Raw genomic sequence first — 25404 nt, forward strand, 5'->3', positions numbered from 1 at the left:
ATGGCTAGAATCAGAAAACTGATAACAACAAACACTGTGGGGATATGGAGAAACCTGAATCCTCTCACAAACAAACAAAGGAGAATAGGACAAAATAAAGAAACAGAATGAAAGAGCTAAAGCATAAGCACAAGATACACAGATTCTAAGATACACATAAATGGAAATAAATCTAGAAACTGTAATACATATGCAAAAGATATGTACAGAAAAATAAAACAAAGGTTAGCAAAGCATTTTATTATATATTTTGAGATAGTAGCTCTTTTATACTTGAAAAGTCATTTAAAGTTTGAAAGAAAAGGAAAAAACTCATAATAAAAGATAAATTGCAATAAATTTGGTGATAATTTAAACTTTTGTAATTTGATTATAGTTGTGAATGGGTGTATGTATGGGTGTGTGTTATGCTTTGTCTCTGTGTATGTCAGATGACAACTTTTTTGCTAAACAGATATAGTTATTTCTTCACTTCAGTGAGATAAACTTGTATTGTTACAAACAGACTAGATTCATAAACTCTGTATCCTTTGGAAACTAAAAAATGTGTTTGAATCTATTTTTTATAGAAAAACGGATATATTTACTTTGTGAACTTTTAAGGAAGAATAGATTTTCAGTAGAAAAAGAAATAAATTAAAGGGATTTTAAGGATGCCTATGAAGGTTCCTTCCAACTATGATGAGTGATGCTAACTTTTGCCAGCAGAGTTTAAAATCCCAATTTTTATAAAACAGACAAGCAGAAAACCCTTAAGAAGTTGATATTTCTGAATTCCCTTTCTTATGTGATTTATCTGTTAGTGGCACTTTAATATAGAAAGGAGGCTGAAGGTGACATTGAATATTTTTCATTCTTCATTTTATAATCTGGTCTGACCAGAGACCATTATATTGACAACCTTGGCTAAGCCACATAATTCTGCTGTACCTTGTATCTCTGTTGTGCATAAAACTAGGCAGTGGTGAGAGATAATATACATTAGTGCATGTAGAAGTTTCATAAATCGCCAAACACCTGGTCAAGTTTCAATAAATGTTGGCTATTGTTACTTTGTAAGAGCAATAATAATCTAAAGTAATCAGCAAAGAAAACTATCTTAGTCGGGCAGTGGTGGCGCTCGCCTTTAATCCCAGCACTCGGGAGGCAGAGGCAGGCAGATCTCTGTGAGTTCGAGGCCTGGCTGGACCGACAGCTTCCAAAACAGTACAGAGAAACCCTGTCTCATAAAAAACCAAAAATAATAATAATAAATAAATAAATTATGGGACCTTAAACTATATCTGCAAGAAAATTTCTGACAATGAGGAAAGAGGTATTCTATCCAAATGATAGTGCATCATTCCATCACTGTGGGGTAGCCACATGTAGCATCAGCAAGGAAAGTTACAGTGAGAAGACCATCAGGTATCACAGTGCCTCAGCAGTACAGGAGCTATGAGTGATCAGGGCATAGAACAAAACTACAAAGCTTCTGGATCTGTCCCCTCTGATCCCACCTACTAAATTTTGTACACATTTCTAAGACAACACTACTAGCTGGAGACCAATATTTCCAAAGCCAAAAAAAAAAAGTCATCACGGGAGGAAATGCTTTCCAAAGTGAAAGGCATATTTACGACAAGGGACCTATAGAGCCAGAATTAGGTGGCAGCTGCTCTCTGCTGATGGGTGAATATTTTGGTAATTAAGTGGTTTGCATTAGGAATATTAATTGAAAAATATAGTCTCTATTCCCCCAGGAACAAAATATGAATATTTAAAGTTTCTTTTCTGTGATTTAACACACTTTAGGCCCAAGAATTACAACTGAGGGCAGGAAAAACTTTATGTAGAATCATGGAACCTTCTGGAAGGGAGAATTTGCAAGGGACAAATGTTTCTCCCTTGACGGTAATGGGAAACTGATTTCTGAGAGGGTATTTGGAGAGATTTCTACTGGCAACTCAGTCAATGAGCAGAGTTATCTTTGTTGTTGTTGTTTTCCTATATGGTGGGTTCCCACACTGCCACTAGACCCTGGAGTTCTGGGTCCTCTAGAATTCCCGGAACTATTTTTAGGCTTTTGACGCCATCCATTTTGGCCCATTCAGTCAATTCCTCTCAAGACTCAGCTCCTTATTTCAGATACAAGATGGTTTTTATTTTATTCCAAGAAAGAGCTAAAGGGAAGGTATTTATAGTAGAGGAGCAGAAAGATGGGAAGAGAGGAATGTTAAGGGAACAGTAGCAAAGTCTTCTGAGAGCGAAGTGTTGGTGGCTTTTGTTTAACACATCAACCAGTTTTCTACTTGAGAGAATCCGGAGGTTCCAAACACCATAGAAACCTGGTGGTGTGACATGGATACTTTCATATCTACAGAACAATGAACAGCTTGTATAGACTTTGAGACACTATCAGTTACTGCTGCTTCACTGCCAGAGGACAATACATTTGGAGCTCTGTGGTTTGGGGAGCTGTGCTCTTAAGACTGGCAGCAAGTATTGTGCCAGCTGTTCACACTCCATACTGAGATCCGAAGAGAGGCTGGGATCCCCTCAGAAACATCTCTGGCTTCTCTGTGTTGGTGAGTCTTCCTGGATTTTACTCAAGGATGGGCTGGCACTGCGGGGTGGAAAAGCAGATGGGATATGGTCTATAGAGCTCAGATTATGCCAGCTGATGGGGGTGGAAGGGTATGGAGGATGCCAGGAATCTAAATGGTGACATACTACATTTAGTAGGCTGCTAGCATGCGCACATTGTGTTTAATTAGCAGTTTTTGCAAGTCACAAGCATATGCTCTGTCACTTCTTGTTGTTTTCATGGTAACCTTTTATGTGCTTTTATGAAATCTTAAGTCTTCTCTGAGACAGTCTTGCTTGTAATCAGGAGATTAACACCATATGTCATATGTTAACCCCACTCATTTTGCCCAATTTCATCATCCTCTACCTCCATACAAATTGGCATTATGGATACACAAAGGAAATGTGATTCTGCTCTGAGCCCCTCCTAGTGGCAACTCTATAGGAAGTTGGGCCAGACAAAGGTTTGACAAATAAAAGAATCCAGGAGGGGCATAATCATAGCAGAGAGAAGATAAATTCTCATAGGAGATGCTATGTAAACCAGGAGCTCAAAGTGGAATTGCCCACAAAGGCAGAGAAACCTGGAGACTGAATCCAAAGAAACAGAATAGTCCAATGGTGCCTCTCGCATAAATGAAGCAAATTGAGAACTTGCTGAAAGAGAGACTACTTGTCTTTGCTTCTTGACTGTCAAGATCCACCAATGGGTGAGTTTCATTTGATTTGTGTTTAGTATTGGATCTCTTTTGTGGCCAGACTAGACTGGACTTCATTTTGTCCATCAGGTTGGCCGCAAACTTAACAGAGGTACTCCTGCTTTAGTATCCTGGTGCTGAGATTTTAGGCATGAATCTTCATGACATATTTGAAAGGAGAAAAGATGGTTCAAGTTAAGTTTCAGGTGAATTTCTGAGATCATATTTCCTGTTGTTAGAATTATTAAACACACATGCCTTATCCACACTTTAAAGGAGACTCTTAGTATAAAACATAAAAATCCATGCCACATCTCAGCATTTATCATCCTCCCTCCCTCCCTCACATCTTACCTTCCTTTCATATTCTGTCCTTTTGTGTTTTATTTCTTGTGTATATGTGTGCTCTGAGTCTCTGCATGGTCACCATGTGTGTACAGATGCCATCAGGGGCCAGAATTGGGCATCATATCCAATGCAGATGGAGTCACAGGCTATCTGATGTGGGTATAGAAAACATAAACCAGATCAGCTGACTGAGCAGCAAGTGCCCTTAACTATTCAGTCCCTTCTCTGGGTCTGTTCTTAAAATGCCAATGTAGTGATAGCCTTTTCCTGACTTGAAATGTACTTATCTGGATCCACGACAGTCTCTGTTCACATCTAGCTTAAAGTGAAGAACAGCTTTTAACATTTTTATTTTTCAGTTTAAATTTAGATAAGAAACAAGGTTGCTTCACAAGTCAGTTCAAGGTCTCTCTCCCTTTCCCTCCCCTCCTCCCGTGCCCTCCCCCCGATCCCCCTCATTATCCCCTCATTTCCCCAGGGAGGGTGAGGCCCTCCATGGGGGTGTCCATAGTCTGTCATTTCATATAGGGCAGGGCCTAGACCCTTCCCCAAGAGTTCAGGGTGAGAGTCCACCTCACATTGTTGTATGGGAGTCCAAAGTCCGTGTGTGTACTCGGGATGGGTACTGATCTGCTGCCCAAGGCTCAATAGATTACCTAGGCCTCCTCACTGACACTCACATTCAGGGGGTCTTGATCAGTCCCATGCTGGATTCCCAGGCTGATGCCTGGGATTCACATCTTTTTTATTTTATTTTCGAGTAAGCATATTAAATAAATACTTTTCTTTCTATACTCTTCTCTCTTACACACACACACACACACACACACACACACACACACACCACCACCACCACCACTACTACCACCACCACCACCAGCACTTCCACCGTCACCACTACCCCAAACCAAATAAGACAACTTTCTGTTTTAATAAGAAACAATGTTAAGGCATACCATAGTCAAAATGAACCATTTGTACACAGATATATCTTTGCATGAAAAAGGAAATCAAAGTCCAAATTCAATTCTTTACTGCACATATAATCAGTTTACAATCCAAGTACAACAATGGATTCTAATTTAACAGTTTAACACAAAGTAAATGCCTTGCTGCATTAACTTGGATAGATAACACATCAATAATATGCTTTTCCTCTGAAATTAAGCATTTACCTCAAAAGACAATTATTTCCCCTATATCATATTAGTAAACTATTTCATTCATTTTCTTTGCAGGCAGGGGCAAAAACTTATTCTCACAATGTGAATAGACTGGCTGAGCTCCATTGTCAGGATTGTGTATTGGTCTCTGCTCAAGGTGCTATTTTGAGCTTCAGCTTTATCTGAAGGCTGAATATAATATGTCCAATCCCAAATGCACAAATCACAGTGTGTGTGTGTGTGTGTGTGTGTGTGTGTGTGTGTGTGTGTGTGTATGAGCGCATGTACATTCACGAGAGGGTTGCACCTAGCCTATGGGTGTGGAGGTCCAAAGACAACCTCAATTGCTAATCCTCAGATGGATACCATCTTTTATAATACAGAAGAGAGTGAAAGTGACTAGTATCTGTAGTCTTGTGATCTAGTCATAGACAGGGAATGGTCTCACTTTGGTCGTGTTTCCTTAGTTAGAACAAACTAGGAAGGCTGATTTGAAATTGCTTTAAAACCAAAACAAGACAACCTAAAGTCTCTTCATATGCTTCAAAGATTCTGTGGAAACCTGTACTCATATAGAAGAAATCAAGAAAACTCAGAAAAGTTTGGCAGCTACAATTACAAACAAGCTTACATGCTTAGAGCAATATGTGAATATGAAGTTACACATAAGCAACAACCAGTGAAATTTGATTGCTTCCAATGCGGAAACCTTCTCCAAGCTGCATTGAGAGTCTTTGTGCTCCTCTCAGCATTCAGCATTCCATCAACATACTATAGCCATGGGCAGGGCACAAAGCTCCAGAAGGCTGGGAAAGAGAGGTTTTAACAATTCACTTTTAGGCTTTTATGGCAGAATCTATGGCATTAGCAACTTACAGGACCTATGAACAGCATGAGGCAGATTCTCTAGGAAATCATATGATTTGAAAGACATAAGGTCCTTCAAATTCTAGGTTTTCACTTATTATTTCAAATTGCTTTCTGCAACACATTCCTGGTTCTCCAGTTAGCTTTAGGGTCACAGTTTGGAGCCCCTTTTTATTTACAAATTGTGTACTTTCATTGAAAGGTTTTCAGCCCAGTTTTGTGAGATAAACTACAACTCAGTCTCAGAGGGAATAAAAACAAATTAAACATGCTTAATTTCCTAATACTTATCCTCCAATCCCTTCATTTATTACAGCAGATGCAGTTTCTTTTTTGTACCCAGAACTGTAATGTGTGTTAGCCTAACTCTCCCTCTACTGGTAGTTTATTTAATTCATCTATAGTTACCTGAGAGTTTCTTTGTTATTTTGATATTTTGAGTGATATTCAAACATTTTGTTGTTGTTTTCTTTTTGGCTGGGAATGCTGTAGCTCAGTTTTGAGTGGCTGCCTAGCATACACAGGAGCCTGAGTTCAATTCCCAGAATAAAAAAAAAACAGACTACAAGAAGCCTTTAATGCAAGAAATGGAATTTTGCATCAATACTATCCAGGTCTGCACAAATAATTACAATAAAAATTTTATAAAAAATATTTCTGTAACTTTCCTCAATACAACATGGCATTTTATGTTCTATCCCTTTTATTTAGACAGTTATATTAGTTATTTTTCACAGAAGAGACTTAAAGTTTTCAGTCCTCTCTAAGCTAAAACCCACCCTTAATAAAGCAATGTTTTAGACTATTATTAAAACTATATTACCCACCGGGCGTTGGTGGTGCATGCCTTTAATCCCAGCACTTGGGAGGCAGAGGCAGGCAGATCTCTGTGAGTTCGAGACCAGCGTAGTCTACCGAGAGAGTTCCAGGACAGAGTCCAAAACAATACAGAGACCTTATATCGAAAAACCAAAAAACAAAAAACCCATATTACCCATTTGGTATACTAATAGAGCATTTATCCCAAATTATGGTGTCAGTTGTACACAAAACATGCCTCATGCCCAAATGCTGACAAAAACATTATTCCTTCCTTACATTTTCATAACATATATATTTTTCATAGAAATATATTTTAAACTTGCAACATCACTCATCCTTTTCTTTGGTTGGATGGATAGGGATTCATAAATTCTATAGATTTTTTTAAAAACTCTGTTTTTTTCTATTTTGCTAATATTTTCCTGTTTTTTTCAGATTTTCAATCTTAGTGATTTTTAGTCTTACCATTTCTCCTCTGCTAATTTTACACTTTCATTTTCTTTCTATTTCCTCAGGAGTTAGCTTGGATTATACTCTCAGTGCTTGCTAACCTGTGGGTCATGACCTCTTTGGGGATCAAATGACCCTCTCACAGGGTTGACTAAGACCAGGAGATAACACAGATATTTACACTATGTTTAATGACTGTATCAATCATAGTTATGAAGCAGTAACAATAACAATTTTATAGTTGGAGGTCACCATAGCATGAGAAACTGTATTAAAGGTGCACAGCATTAGGAAGGTTGAGAACCACTGGATTATATATTTTGATCAGCTCTTTTCTAGTGCTTTCATTCAATGTTATCAGTTTCTCCCTAAGCACTGGATTAAAAGTATATTTTATGCTTTAATGTGTTGTATATTCATTTTGTTCAAACTATTGCAAGCTCTTTTGTGCCTTATCTTTTCCATGTATTATTCAGAAGTGTCTTGTTGCTTCTCCAAAATTTTGAGATTTCTCCATTATGTTATTGGATTTGGCTTGAATTATATTTCCATTGAGATTTGATAAAATATTTTGCATCATTTATTCATTTTCATACTTATTTATATTACCATCTATCCTGGTAATTGCTCTACTTGAACTTCAGAAGAATGTGTACTATACAACTGGATACAGTATTCTTTCTATCTTTACTGGGTCTTACATTGTAGTTAGGGTTGCTTTATACATTGTATCATCCTCCATTTCTCATCTCCTTCCCACTATTACTGATCCCTTTCTTCCTTCCTATTTACCTCCTTTTACTTACAAGTTTGTGTTTGTGTGTGTATGTGTGTGATAAAATGTTTTGTAGAGACAAAAAAACTCTTCTTTAGAAATTTTAACTCTGTTTAACTCTTTCCTTTAACTGATATATTTTGTTCATTTACTAAATGAGCAGAGAATAAATGGATATTGGTATGAGTCATATATTTTATTATTGCATTCTAAGAACTCAGGCCTCAGTACACCCCAAAGAGCCTAAAATGGAAGTGAGGAAAGAGCAGAAGAGGAGAGAATCACTAGAGGACAGGTTTGGAGTGTGGGAAGAATCTTCCTTTCTTGTGTCCATCTTCACACTTGGGTTCTTGATCATGGTGAGGTGCATACTAAGCTCAGGGTGCAAAGCTTTCAGGCTTTGAACTTGCAGACATAGGGTAACTGCATGTTACAATAACTGTCTCTCCACTTCAGAAATCCTGCAGACAAAAAAAAAGAAGTAAAATAAAAGGGGCATTTCATAAACTCAGTGAAGGGACATCAAGGATGGTGGTCTATATGTCAGGGTCATTCTGTCATCTTTACCATTATCTCACACCAGCAGGAAGAGATACAAGAGAGAGAGAGAGACATGAAAGGAGACAAGAGATAAACAATAGAAGAAGAGTGGGAAAGTACTGGTTTTCAGGATGACTGCCCTTTCTCTTACCTGAGTTTCGCGACAGGCTACCACAGTAACCTCCTGAAGTACTGGAAGGAGAAATCTCCCAGTTGAAGAAATTCATCACATCAGCATTACTCCACTCCCATCCACCTCCATTGGGTTCTTGTCCCTAGACAGGAGGCAGCAATGAGAAAAGAACACCCTCTGAAGCTTTGCTTGCATGATCCCTTGCTGGGAATAGCTGATACCTATATCCCACCTCATGGAATTAATCTAGTCTTTCAGACATTGCCTTGAATTCAACATGAACATCTCCCTACTATTATCAGTTCTCTGCTGATACTCACAAGCTACTTAAACCCAGAAAAAAATGGCCTTTGGTGAACATATCAAGTTGTGTTTTTAAAAATGTCTCTGAACCTCAAAGCCTACTTGCATTCTGTGAAGAGCCAATATGAACATCCTCCTCTTTAGATGTTCTCTCAGTATCATGGGTACAAATACCCTGAATCTCACAGAAGACATTTCCAAAGTCTCATTTAGGAACTTTGTAAAAGCTGGCATTGGTCACTGAATGTCACCTGAAGACAAGGGACCTTAACAGAGCCCAGGGATATCCATTTACCCCAGCTGCAATGCAGAATTAGGACTTTCCTTATAGAAACACAGACAAAATCAGTGAGAGATAAATTAGATAGGAGGAGATGGTATCTCACCAGCGTTGGGTCATGGAGGCCAATCCACACATCGGGACCACTGTTCACACTGCTTTTAACCATGGAAGACACAAAGGAAGCCTCAGATCCACTGAGCACAGACACAAGGTGTCCCGAGGGTCGCTTCTGGCAGGCCAACTAGGTAAGGAAGGACACAATTAATCACAGACTTAGACCTTACTTGTGATTGGAGGGCAAATGCAATGCTAGAGGCTACTGAAAAAAAGACAGATGTTCACTCTGATTCTCAAGGAACCATGGGAATTGGAGCCCACTTCTTCTGTGACTGTCATGCAACTGCCCACTGTTTCCCTTCTCTGCAACCCCAAGCACTCACATCTGCATCAAACCATGATTTATTAATCCTAAACAAGGCATAACAATAGGAGCCATAGGCTCGGGAGCCCTTGGGGCAGCTGATTCTTGAAGAGGGCACATCTTCCTCGACATCTTGACCTGAGGTGGAGAGAGATAAAGATAAGGGTTGTCATGAAATGAAGAGTGTGGATTAAATGGGAAGATCAACTCTACAAATGTTTATGATGCCTGGCTTTAAAGATTAAGGCAAAATATAGACTCTGCCCCCTTTTCTTTCTCATCTTGGTCTTGAAATTGACCTGCTTTATGAGCAACAGACTTCTTTTAATTTTATGCTTCACTCTCCTATTATCCATAGATCCCCAAATCTAAGCTTGCAGTCTCTATATTGGCCCATCCACTTGTTCTTTTTCCACAGTTCATTATTGACTGCCACCATTTCCTTCTTAATCTCACCAACTAGAAATTAATAGCGAAAGAGGAACCTCTAATTCAGTAATGGGTTGCTGTGATACCATTGTCATTAGTAACTTAGATGACAAGAGGATGATGGATGAGTTGTATGCAGTGTTCCTGTGTGGGACTCTCATTATCACTAACACACAGGACACTCATAGCCTTCTTCTGATCCTTGGCTCTGAACACTCACGGGGAGTTCAGTTCTGGAGGCAGAGAAACCTTACCTTGCACATAAGCTAAGAACATCAGGCAGGAGAGCAGCATCCAGGACATCCTGGTGAGGGCCATGCTACGCAGCATCTTGTCAATGAGGGAGGAACAGTCAGAGTCATGGTAGAAAACTTGGTAAGAGAGGCTATGTTGAGATGACCACCCTATCCTTCTCCTTTGACTAACTTTGTAGAGATACACTAAGTTTCACTCCATTCCTCTCCTTTGGTTCTAAAATGGAAAGATCCCATCTTTTCCACCTCCCCTGAAAACTCCACAGGAAACTCTTTTGATTCTCAGAGCTCTCTGCTCTATGAGGACAGGGACTCTCCCATACCTTTTCCTGAGTTATGACAGTTGGACCCCTGAAAGGCTCTCATCATAGTTCAGCTTCCACTTACCTTTCTTTCCGAGATCTGGGTGGTTTGTCAGGGACTGAGATGACTGTGCATTTATAACAGGATTTGAGGGAGGGGCATCAAAGTGAATAACTGGAATGCTTATGTAATTCAGGGAGGTAGGTGGTGCTTGGCATGGGCTCTAGGATATTCCCATCAAAATCACAAGTTTCTTCTTGGCAAAGACTGTGAACTGCTACATATGTAGCCCTTTCCTGTTAGCAACCCTTCTCTATTGCCAGGTCTGGGTGTAGCTTGAACTTTCCCCACCTCCTCTCATATACCTTGTTCTGGGAAACTTAAGAAAATGATACTGTGTTATGGATTATGCTGTGACACCAGTTTTCAAAACATTGTAACCTTGAATTACTGAAGAAAAGAAATATTAGCAGTGTGCTATTGTTCCACCAGAAGTTATATCTGTAGATTCACATCTATATTTCTTGGCACTTTTGTTTTATAAGATGTAAAATGTATTAACAATTAACTTTTTGATTAGTTAAAAATTATTACTATTGATAACGATGGTATATTAGTTTGAAGAGGGGAAATTTTAAGCCAAGGAGAAAAAGCTTGAACATTGTGCCAAGATTTGTAGGAAGCTTGATAATAATCTCTTGAGTCAATAGTTTAGCTGAGGTTTCAAAGGAACAGTGAATGAATTAACTTGATTTCCTGATGCCTTTTTGTGGGAAAGTTGAGAAATAAGGCCTAGGTTGACTGAGCTGCCCTCTCGATATTGAGAGTAATATACTCAAACTTTGATCAGATGCACATGGGGTCAGAATGGCATTTAAGTTGTGCTATTTTTATAATGCCATCACTTGTTTTCATGAGGTCAAGAAAGGGGTGGGTAAATGGTGTGTGCTTTGGCATTCATTCAGCCAGGGTAATCAACTTGTGCCCATCACCCATGCAAATAAATGCAGAATGAAGATGACAGTACGCATTAGAATGACCTTGAACTACATCAAACAATGAAGATGATAATAAACCTTATTCCTTAAATACATACTTTTATACACTGTTTGAATGTATGTGGAAGTCTTCTCCCTGAGGAACAATGGTTGTCCTGAGGAAAAGCAAGTTGCCTTCCATAGCTTTTCTTGTAAGATGACTTGACATAATATGGTTTTCAAACTTGTGGATATTTTAAGAAATGCTTTTAAAATGTTTAAATAGAATTGGTATATATCTTAACACATACTTTAATATTTAGTGCTATAAACATTACTGACATGTGAATAATATTGTCATTTTTATGGCAATTGGGAGTTTAAAAGTTCCCCAGAGGAAAATAGTTTGAAAAGTTGTCATTATTATCTATCTACCAATTTCCAGGAAATTAAATAATAGGAACAGATTTTATATTGTTTTAAAACATATACAACTGGAAAATCCAGAAAGTGTGAATTCAAACAATGAATTAATAAAAATAACACAATTCTTAATATCTGAGAGAAATGATAGCAGAATTAGTCTGTAAGTGGAGCCATTATAGATAATTCTAACTGCTTTATTTTTTATTCACTATTAGAAATAACATTCTCAAAGGAAAACATTCTTTGGTCTTTCCTTGTAGCTTGTGTAAACAAAATTCATTTCAGAAAGCCGTCACATGGCAATTTAGATTAAATAACTTTATTCAAAGGGTGATGATTTTCTAAGCCTTTGAGTTTATTCCCTAAGCGGCTTTACTGGAAAGCCTACTTTGCATACGGAAATTTCTACAGATATATTTGAACTATATCAAGGGTCAAAATACTAAAATTGTCCTCATGGTCAACTTTGAGACCAAAGTTTACTAAAAGAAAGAAAAGGAGGAAAGGAAGGAAAAACAGAGAAAGGGAGGAAAGGAGGAAGGGAGGTAAGAAGGGAAGGAGGGATTAGAAAAAAGACTCAGATATGGAAATTTCTTCAAGATATTGGGTCTTGTGGGTTATCCAGAGTTCAAAATAAAGAAAACTTTTCTCCTTGGGGTTCACAGTTCATGGCTTGAGGTAGGAACCACAGATGTGGCTTTCATTGGAACAAACTTCTCAGAAATATCTGGGATTTTAGAAATATTTTCCATGTGTTTCACGTTGTCTTTTCTTCATGTTCTGAATACTGTTTAGGGGAAAATCCAGATACTAACAATAATTTTTCATAACTGCAGGAAACACCAAGAGTTAGGACAGAAGCAAAATGTAAACACAAACTTCAGGGGTAGACAGAAAGGCCATGTGTACCTTGGAGATGAAAAGCACCTCAGAACACGGAGAAGTTCCTACTAGAATAACATGAGCACACCCAAAACAAACCCAGGTAGCCAAAGCTCTCTGAGAATGTAGTGTGGGGTACCACCTCCAATATTCAAGGATGTTATGTATAAAGGATATTCTACCTGAGTAGGGATGTCAGATGTATTGGGCTGGGTGTACTTTGGATTTGGATTCCCACTATACATTGTATCTTGGAAATTATCTAAGGTATTATGGTTCTTAAAAAGTATGGTATGTATCCCCTATGTGGAAGGAATTGGCAATAGGGTGGAAGGATGGGGGGGATGATGGGTGGTGCGGGAGGAGGGGAGGGAGAGGGAACTAGGATTGACATGTAAAACAAGATATTTAAAATTAAATTTAAAATAAAAAAGTATGGTATGATCTTTACTACCTATGATCACTCAGATACTTGTTTTCATCCAGCTGTGACACATGTTAGTCCAAATAGTGGAGAAGCAGAAAACACAGAAATTAAGGATCAGATCTCTTTCATGAAATTAATGCGGAATCAAGTAAAACAATGCATATAAGCCATTGATTATGGCATCTCATACATAACACAGTAAGTATAAGCTAATAATATGCTTAATGCCTGCTCATGAGATAATTGGTTCTTGGTAATCCTCAATGGAAAGACCAACATTTGATCTGAGGTGATGTTATCGGAAAGAACACCTCTGAATCACTTTGTAGCTTAGCTATTAGCTGAAATCTATTTGATCTGTTCTTTAATCTTTAACAACATTCCCTTGGGAACATGTAGTGAATACTTGTCCAGCTCTCTTCATTCTCAGAATATGATTAAGTATAATAAAATTGTATTAATTTTTAAAAAGTAATTAAGATGTTACTAATTAAGGAATTTGCTTTTCAAGAGTGTTATCAAAGAATTGTCAGACTAAGATATGAAGGAGTTCAGTAATGACTGCCATTTTTTAGCCCTTATTTTGTGGTAGCCATTGTGCTCAGAAGTCTGTACACATCAATGAAATGTCCAGAGGATCATACATTAGGACATGGCTAGTCAGACCCTCATTTTTCATGGAAAGGAATGCACATCTGAATTAACTGATTAACCTGGTAACAGATCAGTATAAGTATCATCAAAGGCTAAAGTGATTCTCAAGTCACTGTCATCAGCTTTCTCTGAGAGGAATTGAAGAAGGGAAGATGTAAGATTATTATTGGACTTTGCTATAAAGCCATTCCCTACAACATGAGGCAAAAGGTAAAGTGTCTTAAACATGTTTAATTTGCCATTAACCTAAGAAGACCTAAGTCCAGAAAATCAGCATCCTGTTATGTATGGGATGATTAAAACCTCCAGGAAAATTCTATGACCAATAGTCCAGAGCAGTTATTTGATAAACTGCATTTCCTTAATGGATATTATGAAAGACAGTGATCAGTGATGTCACTGGATTTTCTTTACTTATTCAAAATACAGTATCACAAATTTTCTTAGAAAAGGAGAGTTACTGGTCCTCATCTCCCTATAAATTATTTGAATGCTTTAATTTAAGCAACTGACTAATTTATTGATATTGTCCACCAGTTCCTATTATCTTCAAACTATTCTGTTCATTGTAAAGGACAGGTTTTCACTCATATTACAATGAATGAACTCGGGAAGAGAGAGGACACATGGCTTGGTCTAGGCAACAATGCACATTAAAGGTGAGGTGATAAATGGAAGTGAATGATCCCAGTAAGTCCTTCTTTTTTGATATTAGACACTTATCATTTCATTTCAGTTACGATTCTTTAGGCATTCACCAACCATGAATTAAACTCTTAAAAAACCAATTAATTGTTTTCTGACTTGGTACTATTAAAAAAATCACCTCAGTATATTGATTCATTAATTTTCAGCCATCTTATTTGCTTTCCTCTAATAGATTTTCCCACAAGTTATTGGTTAGTTATTTTCCTGACTCTCATGTAGAGTTTAAATGTCATCTTATACAAATATATGCACTTCACGGAAGATTGGTGTAACTTATTTTTCAGAGTAAATAAAATTTTCTCTAAATAATTTTGTAGTAGGTCTATAAGAGTTAAATTTATTGGCAATTTCCTGCACTTGTTTAGGTTGCTGTGTGTGCATTTAGGTGCACATATATGCAAATACAGTCTCCATGTGGCAGTTTTATTTTGAGAAAACAACATTTGTTCCAGGAGATTTCAGTTGGTATCTTTCCATATGTGCTCCAGTTGCAGGCATTACAAGAACTTGACTGCAGTGTATTCTGAGAAGTCACCCTGGAGTTTGGAGATAAGAGAATCACCATGAAAGAGAAAAACTATGAGGACGAATACAGCCTTCAAAATGATAACAGTGAATCCAAGGGGCAGGCAAAAGCCACAGTGCAGGATAAAGAGCTGTCTCCACCAAGATGAAACACTGAGGATGGTTTGAAACTTTCAGCGCATAAGGAATTATAATTCATGTTGGAGAGTCTGAGACTATAATACAAGGAAGCCTCAACATTCTTACAGGAAGGTATCATGAGAGTCATTAAGGTTAGATTTTTCCATGTTGGACCCTGTACCCCTATAAACCTCTACTGAAAACCATGGAGTCAAGGCTGACACTTGAGAATGTAGACTAGGCTAATATAATAAGACAAAAGGCAGCCTGCAGAATGGGGAGAGAATTTCATCAGCTCCACATCTGACAGGGGGCTAATATAAAAAATGTATAAAAAGTCAAGAAATTAGACATCAACAATCTAAATAATTCAATTAAAAATAGAGTGCAGATCTAAACAGAATTCCCAACAGAAGAAACAAAAATGAACAAGAAAACACTTAAAGAAATTTTCAGCATCCTTAGTCATCAGGGAAATGCAAATCAAAACAACTTTGAGATTGTATCTTACAACTGTCAGAATGGCTAAGATCAAAAACACAAGTGACAGCTTATGCTAGTGAATATGTGGAGTAAGGGGAACAATACTCCATTGCTGGTGGTAGGGCAAACTTATACAGTCACTTTGGAAATCAATATGGCAAAGGAACCAGAGGGGTCAGGGATACCATGAGAACATGGCTCACAAAATAAAATGACTGGGACTCATGGGGCTCGCATAGATCAGGGAACCTGTAGAGGTCTGACCTATGTCCTTGGCATATAGGTTATAGCTGAATAGCTTGATGCTAAAGTGGGGATGGTCAATGACTATTTTGTCCCCTTATGTGATCCATTGCCCACTATTGGATTGGCTCATCCAGTCTTTAGGTGACAGTATGTGTCTGGTCTTATAGTTGCATATTATGCCACGTTTGGTTGATGTCCCTGGATTTTAAAAAAGAGGTAAAAGTAAAAGATTTATTTGTCTCAAATGTGTAGAGGACCTAAGGATTTTCTCCAACTGGGTGTTAGCCTTTTAGTTCTAAGATGTAATGTGAGAATCCAGGAAGGCCAATGGTGTAAATGGAGGAAGCATGAGAGGATGAATCTGGGACGACTGGGAATTAACCACAAAACAAAAATAGAGATGACATTAATGGTAGTAAGTTCAAATTATTTCCATACACTCCACTGTACTCTTACAAATGCAGTGATTACTTAGTCTTATGTTTTTATTAAATTTTTAGAATTGTTTTAGCACTGTATATGGGTACCTTTGTATGTGTGTGGGTATGTGCAGAGTGATGAAGAGGCAGTCTAATCCATGGAGCTGGAGTTATGGGTGTCTGGGAACCAGACTTGGCTCCTATGTAGTTTCTCACCCCTGATTCATGTCTCCTGTTATATTTTTTAAAATATATATATGTATATATATATATATATGTATATATATATATATATTGTGTACGTTCTTCCTAAATGGCTCATGACTCATTCAACATCAACAGAACAACTAAAATTGATTTAAAACTACTTCAAAGCATTTTTCTCATAAAATATTTAATTGAAGTGTCTTGTGGTATTTATATATTCCTATTTAGTGGAAGATATGGACATCTCCACTTTCTCATTTTTTTTAGTGGAAATAGCATGAGGAACTTGAGCTGTTGGACATTTGTTCTTTAACGTCCTATAGCTTACTATGTTGGTTTCAGCACAGTTTAAGTTTTCACTTTTTTCCAACCTGTCTGGCTCATCTATGCAGGAAATGAACTTGTAGGGAGCACACTTGCCTCAGAAAAAGTTTCATCCTTTGCAGAGGGCATGACTCATAGCTCAGCACTATTAATGGGAACTAACAGGTGTCCGGGCACATGGATTTTCAATAGTGAATGCAGCAGGAGAAACTCCAAGTGTTTGAATGGCTTAGCAGAATGTATGGTTACATTGGTGCACTTTGTTTACCTTTCATTCCACCATGAACAGAATCTCATTGACACTTTCCAACATATTTTCAATCTTACCACAGGGAGATGGCTTGTGGAGAAGGAAGTAATTTTGCCTCTGACTACATACTTTACATAGACTTTCAATAAAATGCTGTTTTTAATCCAACTCACAAATGCATAAATAAGAGTATGTCTAACAAAATCCTGGGTCTCTCTCTCTCTCTCTCTCTCTCTCTCTCTCTCTCTCTCTCTCTCTCTCTCTCACACACACACACACACACAGAAAGAGGGAGAGAGAGAGAGAGAACTAAACATTGATGGAATAGCTGATGGATGGGTTGATGGATGAGTGGGTGGATGGATGAACAGACAGACAGAATAATAAACAGATATTTATGTGTATCTAGCAATCTGTCTGTCTATATCTACACATCTATATATATCTGCATACATATACAGATAAAATACTTGATGTTAGATGATAGATAATTAATATATAAATTTATAGATGATATGAAAGTTGTAAAGAGAAAGGAAAGAGTCTAATATGGGGGTGAACAGAAGCAAGAGAGAATACTGGGAGGAAAAAGATAAACAATCAGATGTTTTTTTATAAAGGACTCAGGTTTAAATATATATATTAAGATTGTGGGAGGCATCAAGCAGCTTCAGCAGGGAAATTTTATTCATAGCATATTCAAGTGATTTCTGTGGATATGGTACCTGTTTTTAGGATTGCAACTTGATCCAATCTAAGTTACACGTGCAGTCCAACTTTGCAAAAAGAATAAAATACTGGTTTTCAAGGCCCATCGTGACTTTAAATACTAACTAACATTGACAGTTCCTGGTTTATATCATACGGTAAGTAACTTCACTTCTCTCCATCTGTTTCATCTGTGATAAAGTGGTTACAGGACTCTTCTAAGAGTCAAAAGACTAATATTTACCTCAGCATGGCTCAAAGTAAGGAAGCTGGGACAGGCCCATTGGGTACTGTAAGTACATAATTCATTCATGCTGTATGTTTCCAAGTTTTTCTTTCCATAAAATGAAGATGGTGATTTTTTCCTTCAAGGCTTTCAACTCTGGTTTATTCTCAGGTATGTAGTGCTCCTATTTCCTCACTGAGGCCTAAGACCGTTCACCAAAGACCAGCCCCTCCTCCAGTAGATGTGGGCCCAGGACTATTTTGTTTATGGTGCACTACTTGGTTATTGTTCCCCGAGAAATGTAGAACTTCCTTTTATTTTTATGAGACAAAAATCAGATAGAGGTTTCCAAACTCAGTGCTACTGAGACAAAAAGCAGAAAGTAAAATCTCTGTGGATACATGATTGGTTGAACATGAAAAACAACATCAACACTCTAGTACTCAGTAGTGAAGTGATGTGAGTTTTTATGAAAATATGAAGATAGCTTCTGGAGGCAAGTAGATCAATAAGAGAGTAAAAATACAGACAAAGGAGACAGTCCAGGTGAAACTAACCAGCAAGATGGCTCAGCTGGTAAAAGTGCTTGTCACTAAGCCTGATATTCTGAATTCAAAATCTTGACTCATTGGTATAAGGAGAAAACTGACTCCCACAAGATGTCTCTCAACTCTGCATGCTAGGGCACAAACAAACACATACATAGATAAAAATTTAAGTGACTTTCAGCACATTTCATCAACACACTTATAAATTTGTTTCCTAATATGGATGGAAAGAAGGTCAGGAGTATTTTAGGAATTGAATGGAATGTGTGGGGAAGCTAAGTCTTAAAGAGATAGAATCCAACAAAATGCAAACATAAGATGATAAAAAATGAATCTAATAGTGACAGGTGCTCCTGCAGGACAGGTTTAGGGATGAGGTGGAGGTCTCTATAGCTTAAGATAAGCCAATTTTAGGCTTTATAAAAATCCCAAGATTCATTGCAGAATATGGAAAGCTTTAGAGATTATCATATTAAGTGAAATATGGCAGGGCTCAGAAAAAGAACCCCCCCTCTCTCTGTCTCTCTCTCTCTTTCTCTCTCTCTCTCTCTCTCTCACACACACACACACACACACACACACACACGCACACACACACACACACACACTTGTGTATGTATAAGAGTAGAAGACAGAAATGGGACAGCGTTTACTATTTGGGAGAAAAAATGGTCCTACTGTGAGAGGGGGCAGGAGAAAGAGAATAGACTAAGAGAGGAGGAGGAAGAAAAAGAGGACATTATGGTTTCTATTGTGATTATTTAAAGACAATTGTAAAACTATTTTGGTAAAAAGGTAGGAAAACACTGCCAAGTTCCTCACTCTTGGTGAGTTTGACTTCAGCCTCCTTTGCTTGGTGCATTTACTTACTTTTGAAATCGTTTTGAAATACCTAAGTAATTCTTTCACAGATGCCTTGATAGATTTTTGTTGTTATTTTGTTTTTCTTGTTTGTCAGTCTGGATTGCTGCGTTCATTTACAATGCAGCTTTTGAGATTCAATCATCCTGTAGCCAAGGATGGATATCACAGTAGAAGTAGAGGAGACTCTCAACTTCAGTTTCTGAAGGAGAAAGCTTTAGGGATGTGACAGTGGTCAGCAGCAAGGAGGAATTGTGTCCCCAAAGGTCCCTTTGTATAAAATGATTGACTCCAAGAGTTGAAGGACACTCTAAATTTCATCTAAATTGACTCTTTCCAGGGCTGTAACTCCTTGACAGAGTACTTGTTTAGCATGTACACGACCCAGAGTTCAGTATCTAAACCTGGTGGGACAAACTTTGTTCTAAACCTGTATATCTCTAGTAAGGGAGAACTATGTCCTGACCACAGCCCCAGTCATTCTACTGCCCCACATGAGGCACTCATCCATTATAGTATAACAAGATGCTGTGGGTTTTGGCTTTTTAGTGGACTAACAATGGCTGGATGCTTATATTCAGGGCTGATGCAGGGGTAGCAGCTATTGGAAGAGGAGAGAAAGCAAAGTGCATCTCTGCTCAGAAACTGGAACAGCCACAAGTGGCGAGTGATCAGTCCCTGCCGAGTTGGGAAAACAGAGGACTGTTTCAGGCGAAACAGCCAGGTGGTGAGCTCACTTAATTTATTTCCCCTGAAAATGAATTCTTTTTGTCTACCAAAACAGAGGCTCATTTAATCATGCTCCCCCAGAGGACCATTCACCAGACCAAAGAAAATCTTCTGAGCTCTCAATTATGACACCCCTCCTCCTTCCATCTGTCTGTAACCTCCAGACTGAACAGAAAAACAACACTTTCAGGAAAATACATAGTTTAAGGTGAAGTTTTGAGTTAAGTTTGCTATTTGAATTTTAAATACAGTGTTATAAAGGAGGATATGATTCTGTCCTTGAATTTCCCAGGCTTCCTATTTCTGCTTCTAGCCTTGTTAGCATGTAACAATAGTAGCTTCAGTGGTACATTTATAAAGTGGGATAATACTACTTGGAATTTGGTTGTCCAAACCTATAATTCAAATTTCCAAAATGCTGATGCAGGGGATTACCATGAGCAAGGCGAGTATGAGCTAGTGAGTGAGTATGACATAAGCCCAAACCGCATTGTTAGACTCAAACTTAAACAAAAGAAGATAATGAATAATCCCTTATATATCAAAATGACGTTTAAGAGCAGACATGGCTCTTTGCTTCTCCCTGTTCCAGAGATAGTTGCATTATTTAGTGCACTGCCAGCTTTGTCCTGGAGACAGGATGATGATTCTGGTACCAAGTATGCTGTGGAGTCTACTAGCATCCTTACCACCATGGAAATCCTGGGGCCCACTGGAAGAGTGTTGCCAAAAGGTCATCATCTCTCCACCTTCTGCTGATGCCCTCACATTTGTGATGAGTGTGAACCTTGAGAAGTATAAGAACTCACTCAAGACTGCCAACAATGATTTCTGTACTACCAACTGCTTAGCTTTCTAGCCAAGATCATCCAGACAACTTTGGCTTTGTAGAGGGACTCATGTTCATAGTTCATGACATCATTACCATCTAGAAGACTGTGGATAGCACTTCTGGGAGATTGTGGCATGATGGCCACTGCACTGACTTGAATACCAGTTAAGCATCTATTGGTGCTGACAAGTCCATGGGTCAGGTCATGACAGAGCTGAGGGTGAAGCTTCCTGGCATGGTCTTGCATGTTTCTACCCCCAATGTATGCATCATGGATGTTACATGCTGCCTGGAGAAGGATGTAATGTATGATAAAAAGGTGATGAAGCAGGCATTGGATTGTCTACTATAGGGCATCCTGGGCTACACTGAGAACCAAGTTGTCTTCCATGGCTTTAATAATAATGCCTACTCTTTCACCATTGATGTTGGGACTGGTATTGATCTCAATGACAATTTCATACATCTCAGTTCCTTGTATGACAACAAAAGTGACTACTGCAACAGAGTGGTAAACTTCTTAGACTGTATGACTCCAAAAATGTAAAAAGTCCTGGACCATCTACCCTAACGAGAATATGAGCACGAAAAGCCTTCAGCTGCTAAGAAGTCACTGTCTCAACTCAGTCCCCAGCACTGAGCATCTCCCCTTAGCTTCTGTCCCAAACATCCGTAAGAAGGGAAAAGGGTTAGGAAGTCCTACTTTTTTTCGTGATTACCATCAATAAAGTTCACTGTACCCTCTGCCCCTGTAGTGAGATCTCCCCCATGGCCATACCTGTAGCACTCCCCAAGCCCAAATGGGCCTGGTCACAGAGTCTAGTGAATCTTAATTCCCACTCAACATCCCCCCAACACAAAATAACAACCACAAATATAGATTGTTGCTGTCCTAGAGAAATGTAAAGAAAACCAAATACATTATTGTATGTTTTCTTATGACAAAATAACAATTGGGGGCCCACAAGATGGCTTCAGGAGTATTTGGTATATGTGCCTGAGAACCTGAGATTAATCCTGGCACCCAATCACAGAAAGAGAATTGACTTCCATAAGTTTTCCTCTGTGTTCTATATATGTTCCATAGCACACATACCTTCATTCATAGGTGTATCACACAGGAAAAACAGACTCACATTCACAATTAATAACAATAAAGATAATGATAATAATAATAAAAAATTTCAAATGTAATTTATTTGGTCTAAAATGTCCATGGTCTAAAATGTCCATAATACCAAGATAATAAAACTTTAAAATCTCAGAAAAAGAGAAAGAGGGTGGAGTGGATGAACAAGCAAAAATGATGGCTGGGAACCTACAAAAGAGCAGGCTTATAACACATCCTGTTTCCCAGCTCATATCCCTGCATTAATGAGTGACTGCAAGATCATTTACGAAAGCCCAAACAACAGGCATCCTTAGACTGTCTGTGTACCTCTGAATAAACAGTGACGCTTTGGCAAATGTGGAGAAATAAGCACCCCGTCTATGGGGTAGAGTCAAATGCCTTTTTCCTCATTCTTCTGAATTTTTTTCTTTGGGAGGCCTTGCCAACACTTGAGGTCCTGTTTGAGTCTCTTAAACTCTGTTCCATTTGGTGCCTCTAGTATGATGGCCCACTTTTCTGTGAGTGAGTTGATGTCACCATCCTTGGGCAAAGACTGATAAGAAATCATAAACACAGAAGTTTTATCAAGACCAGGGCAAAGTCCACTGCTTTTCAAGGAAATTGAACCAAATAATCAAGATGCAAACAATATCAGGCTGCAATTAGTAACAATTAAAAAGTAATGACACATCTTTTTATGTAGTCCTGGCCTTGTTGACCTAATGGCTAATAGCATAATTAAAGTCTAGTTTTTGTAAAAAAATGGAGCTTTTGTTCCTCAAAGATATTGTGAACAGGAGAAAAAGTTCAGGTAGTTTTAGGGTGGGAACCTCAAAAATGAGCATTCCTTCCTCTTGTCCTTATCCAGAAGCTGAGAACACTCAAGGTGTTATAAGCAGTTCTGTCTCAGTCAGAGGTCCAGTAATACCAACCAGTTGGGGGTTGGGGCTTTCACTATGGTGCCTTTTTCTTCTTTTCCATAGCACAGCTGCTTGGAAGATATGAGTGAGGGTTGGCCCAAATCCCAGTCCAGACACTAGTGTGAAGAGGTGAATGAATATTGTCTTTGGGATATTTGGAGTAAACACTCCCAGCCATGTTTCAACACAGTGAAGGCTTTTAAAACCCAAAGAGCAGCTTTGGGGATAGGATGCTCTGTGGGACCTCTTCTTGCTCTGCAGGATCTCCCATGCCTTTCTTTCAGCCTTTCTCTACATTGTCACCTAGAAACTGATAAGGACACCCCCCACCCCAAATCCCACCTACCCACCCTCCAACACCTCCTGCCTGCTGCCAAAGCTCACCTCCCTGCTGGCCCTGTAATCCTTCAATTTAGCACAAAAGCTGCTGGCCTGGAGGAACTTCGGTAAGCATTTTGCTGAGAACTTATAGTTATTTCTTAACTAATACAAGAAAGCTTTCCTGGTTTCCCATATACCACTGCTTTCCCTTCCTTGTATCAAAGGATTCCTAGTCTTCCTAGTCCTCTCTGATTTGCCTTAACTTGGTTGTGTCTCGGGAACTCCATGGGCTGCAGCACTGGAAGGTGGGCTTCCCTGGAGAAGTTTTTAATTCTGCCACAGGACTTGATGAGGCTCCTTGTTTCCCACTGTGTTGCTTCCTCCCCTTCCCTCCCTCTCTTAACCTGGGAGATGGGTTTGTTCTGGCTGTGTGTATATAGGGAGGTGTAAATAGTATTTTCACTTGAGCATTATGGTGCTATGCCACCATAAAGACCTTTGGTGAGGGCAGCATTGATTGTGTGCAGTTCCCAGAGGAGTGTTTCCTGCTGTCGGTATAGGAGAAGTCAAGGGTGGCTAGAGGGAGGGCTGATCTTCCACAGAAGAGCAGAGAAGACTGTCAGGATGAGGTTGCCTGTAGATGTGAGGGTGGGGGAGGTCTCCATGGAGAGATCCAGAGCACAACACAGGAAGGTATGTGCCGGAAGCAAGGGAGCTGACTGAGAGTAAGCTCAAATGTAGTATACAAGCCAGAGGGAGAGAGCAGTTGCTCTTACTTGGTAATCTGTCCTGACTCATCCTTCTCCAATTCTCAGCTAGTTCAGTTCCATCCCATTGTGTCTTTAATGTTTTCCAGCCCTAGTTAGGTCCTGTGTGGTAAACAACATACATATGATATGGGATGTAGGCTTAGTTGCCTGAGCAATAAAGAAAATTAAAATCTGGAGAGTTCCACCCAACCAAATGGCCAGAACTCTACCATACACCAATCTGTAGTCATCTTGACCATCCTCTGGGATTACTCTCATGAAAACTTTTCCACCATACAGAGCATATTTTACCTTGAACTGTGGAGTCAACACTTCTCAACTTGTTATGATGCTGTCCTCTGGTCATAAGTCAGACTCAGTTGCCCATCCTCAATAAGCCAATTAAAAGATCTGAATTTTCCATGAAAAGCAGAAACAGATTTATTCAGTGAGATATACTGGGAAGAGTTTCCCTTTCCACGTCCAGTTTTAGGGGTGCTGGAATGGATCTGACATTTAAGTAGAGGGTTAAGCAATTTTGATTATGGTGTGCCCCCATGAGATTTTTTTTTGGCTCCAGCCTCTCCTTCAAAGAGGTCTGATAAGTTATAAAAGTCTTTCAGGGTGAGATCTTCTTCTGTCTGGCCAAGTCTTTAGTCTTATTCTTCTGGCAATATGAGATTCCAGTTTCTCAGTTTCCACCATTTCAATAGTATAACTAAGATCGAGGCACTGTATTTTGTAGAACAGCCTTAATTCCTATCAGACAATTTACAAAGCCATATATTACCTTCTTAGCAATCCTTCTATGAACCTTTCTGTGTAGCCCGCTTTCCCCACTGCATTTTGCAGCCTCCTTTTTCTCCTAACACACGTTACCACTGAGATTTGTTTCCATCACTACTTCTTGTCAGATCTCCCCAGAGTGTGAACTCCAAAAAGGCAAGAGCTTGTCTGGGCAGCTGAGTGTCCTGTCACCTGAAGGGCATGTGTGCGGAAGTAAATATATTTGTTAAGAATGAGGAAGCACTCTCCCAGAAATAATAATCCAAGAGCACCCAGTAACATATCTTTAGGCTTGGGTGTGTGGCCCCTGTTGAGATGCTTACACACTGAGAGTAACAGGGGTTCATTTAATGGGTGTGGAAGACATTTGCGAAATCCCTGGCAGAAGGAAGCTAATGGAAAACAAGAAAGTATAGCAATTCATGCCAAAAAGGTGTTCTTTCTCACCCTAATTCTGAAAGGATCAAGTACATGATATATTTCCAGCAAAAGGCCAACCAAAGGTCATCGAAATGGTGATATTCAAACCTTTCCAAAGGCCCCTCTCCCATTTTCCTCATTGCAACAGGTAGTATCATTCTACCTAGACACCCAAGACAAATCTGGGA

General features: G+C 38.9%; 1 protein-coding gene and 1 long non-coding RNA gene across 2 annotated transcripts; both read right to left on the reverse strand.

Moving 5' to 3' along the window:
• Nucleotides 1-7870: 7870 nt before the first annotated feature.
• Nucleotides 7871-10467, reverse strand: Reg3gamma (regenerating islet-derived protein 3-gamma-like). Its single transcript, NM_001281579.1, is given in 6 exon segments — nucleotides 7871-8152; nucleotides 8383-8506; nucleotides 9054-9191; nucleotides 9391-9509; nucleotides 10055-10130; nucleotides 10442-10467. Coding segments are annotated over 5 exon segments (525 nt in total). The 5' UTR covers nucleotides 10442-10467; the 3' UTR covers nucleotides 7871-8084.
• An 11793-nt stretch (nucleotides 10468-22260) lies between these two features.
• On the reverse strand, nucleotides 22261-24977 carry LOC121137013. Its single transcript, XR_005874225.1, has 3 exons — nucleotides 24801-24977; nucleotides 24323-24421; nucleotides 22261-22573 (listed from the first exon to the last, which is right to left on the reverse strand). It is a non-coding gene; the product is annotated as an uncharacterized LOC121137013 (long non-coding RNA).
• Between the last annotated feature and the right edge of the window lie 427 nt (nucleotides 24978-25404).

Source organism: Mesocricetus auratus, unplaced genomic scaffold, assembly GCF_017639785.1.
Source record: "Mesocricetus auratus isolate SY011 unplaced genomic scaffold, BCM_Maur_2.0 Super-Scaffold_100676, whole genome shotgun sequence".
Classification (NCBI taxonomy): Eukaryota; Metazoa; Chordata; class Mammalia; order Rodentia; family Cricetidae; genus Mesocricetus; species Mesocricetus auratus.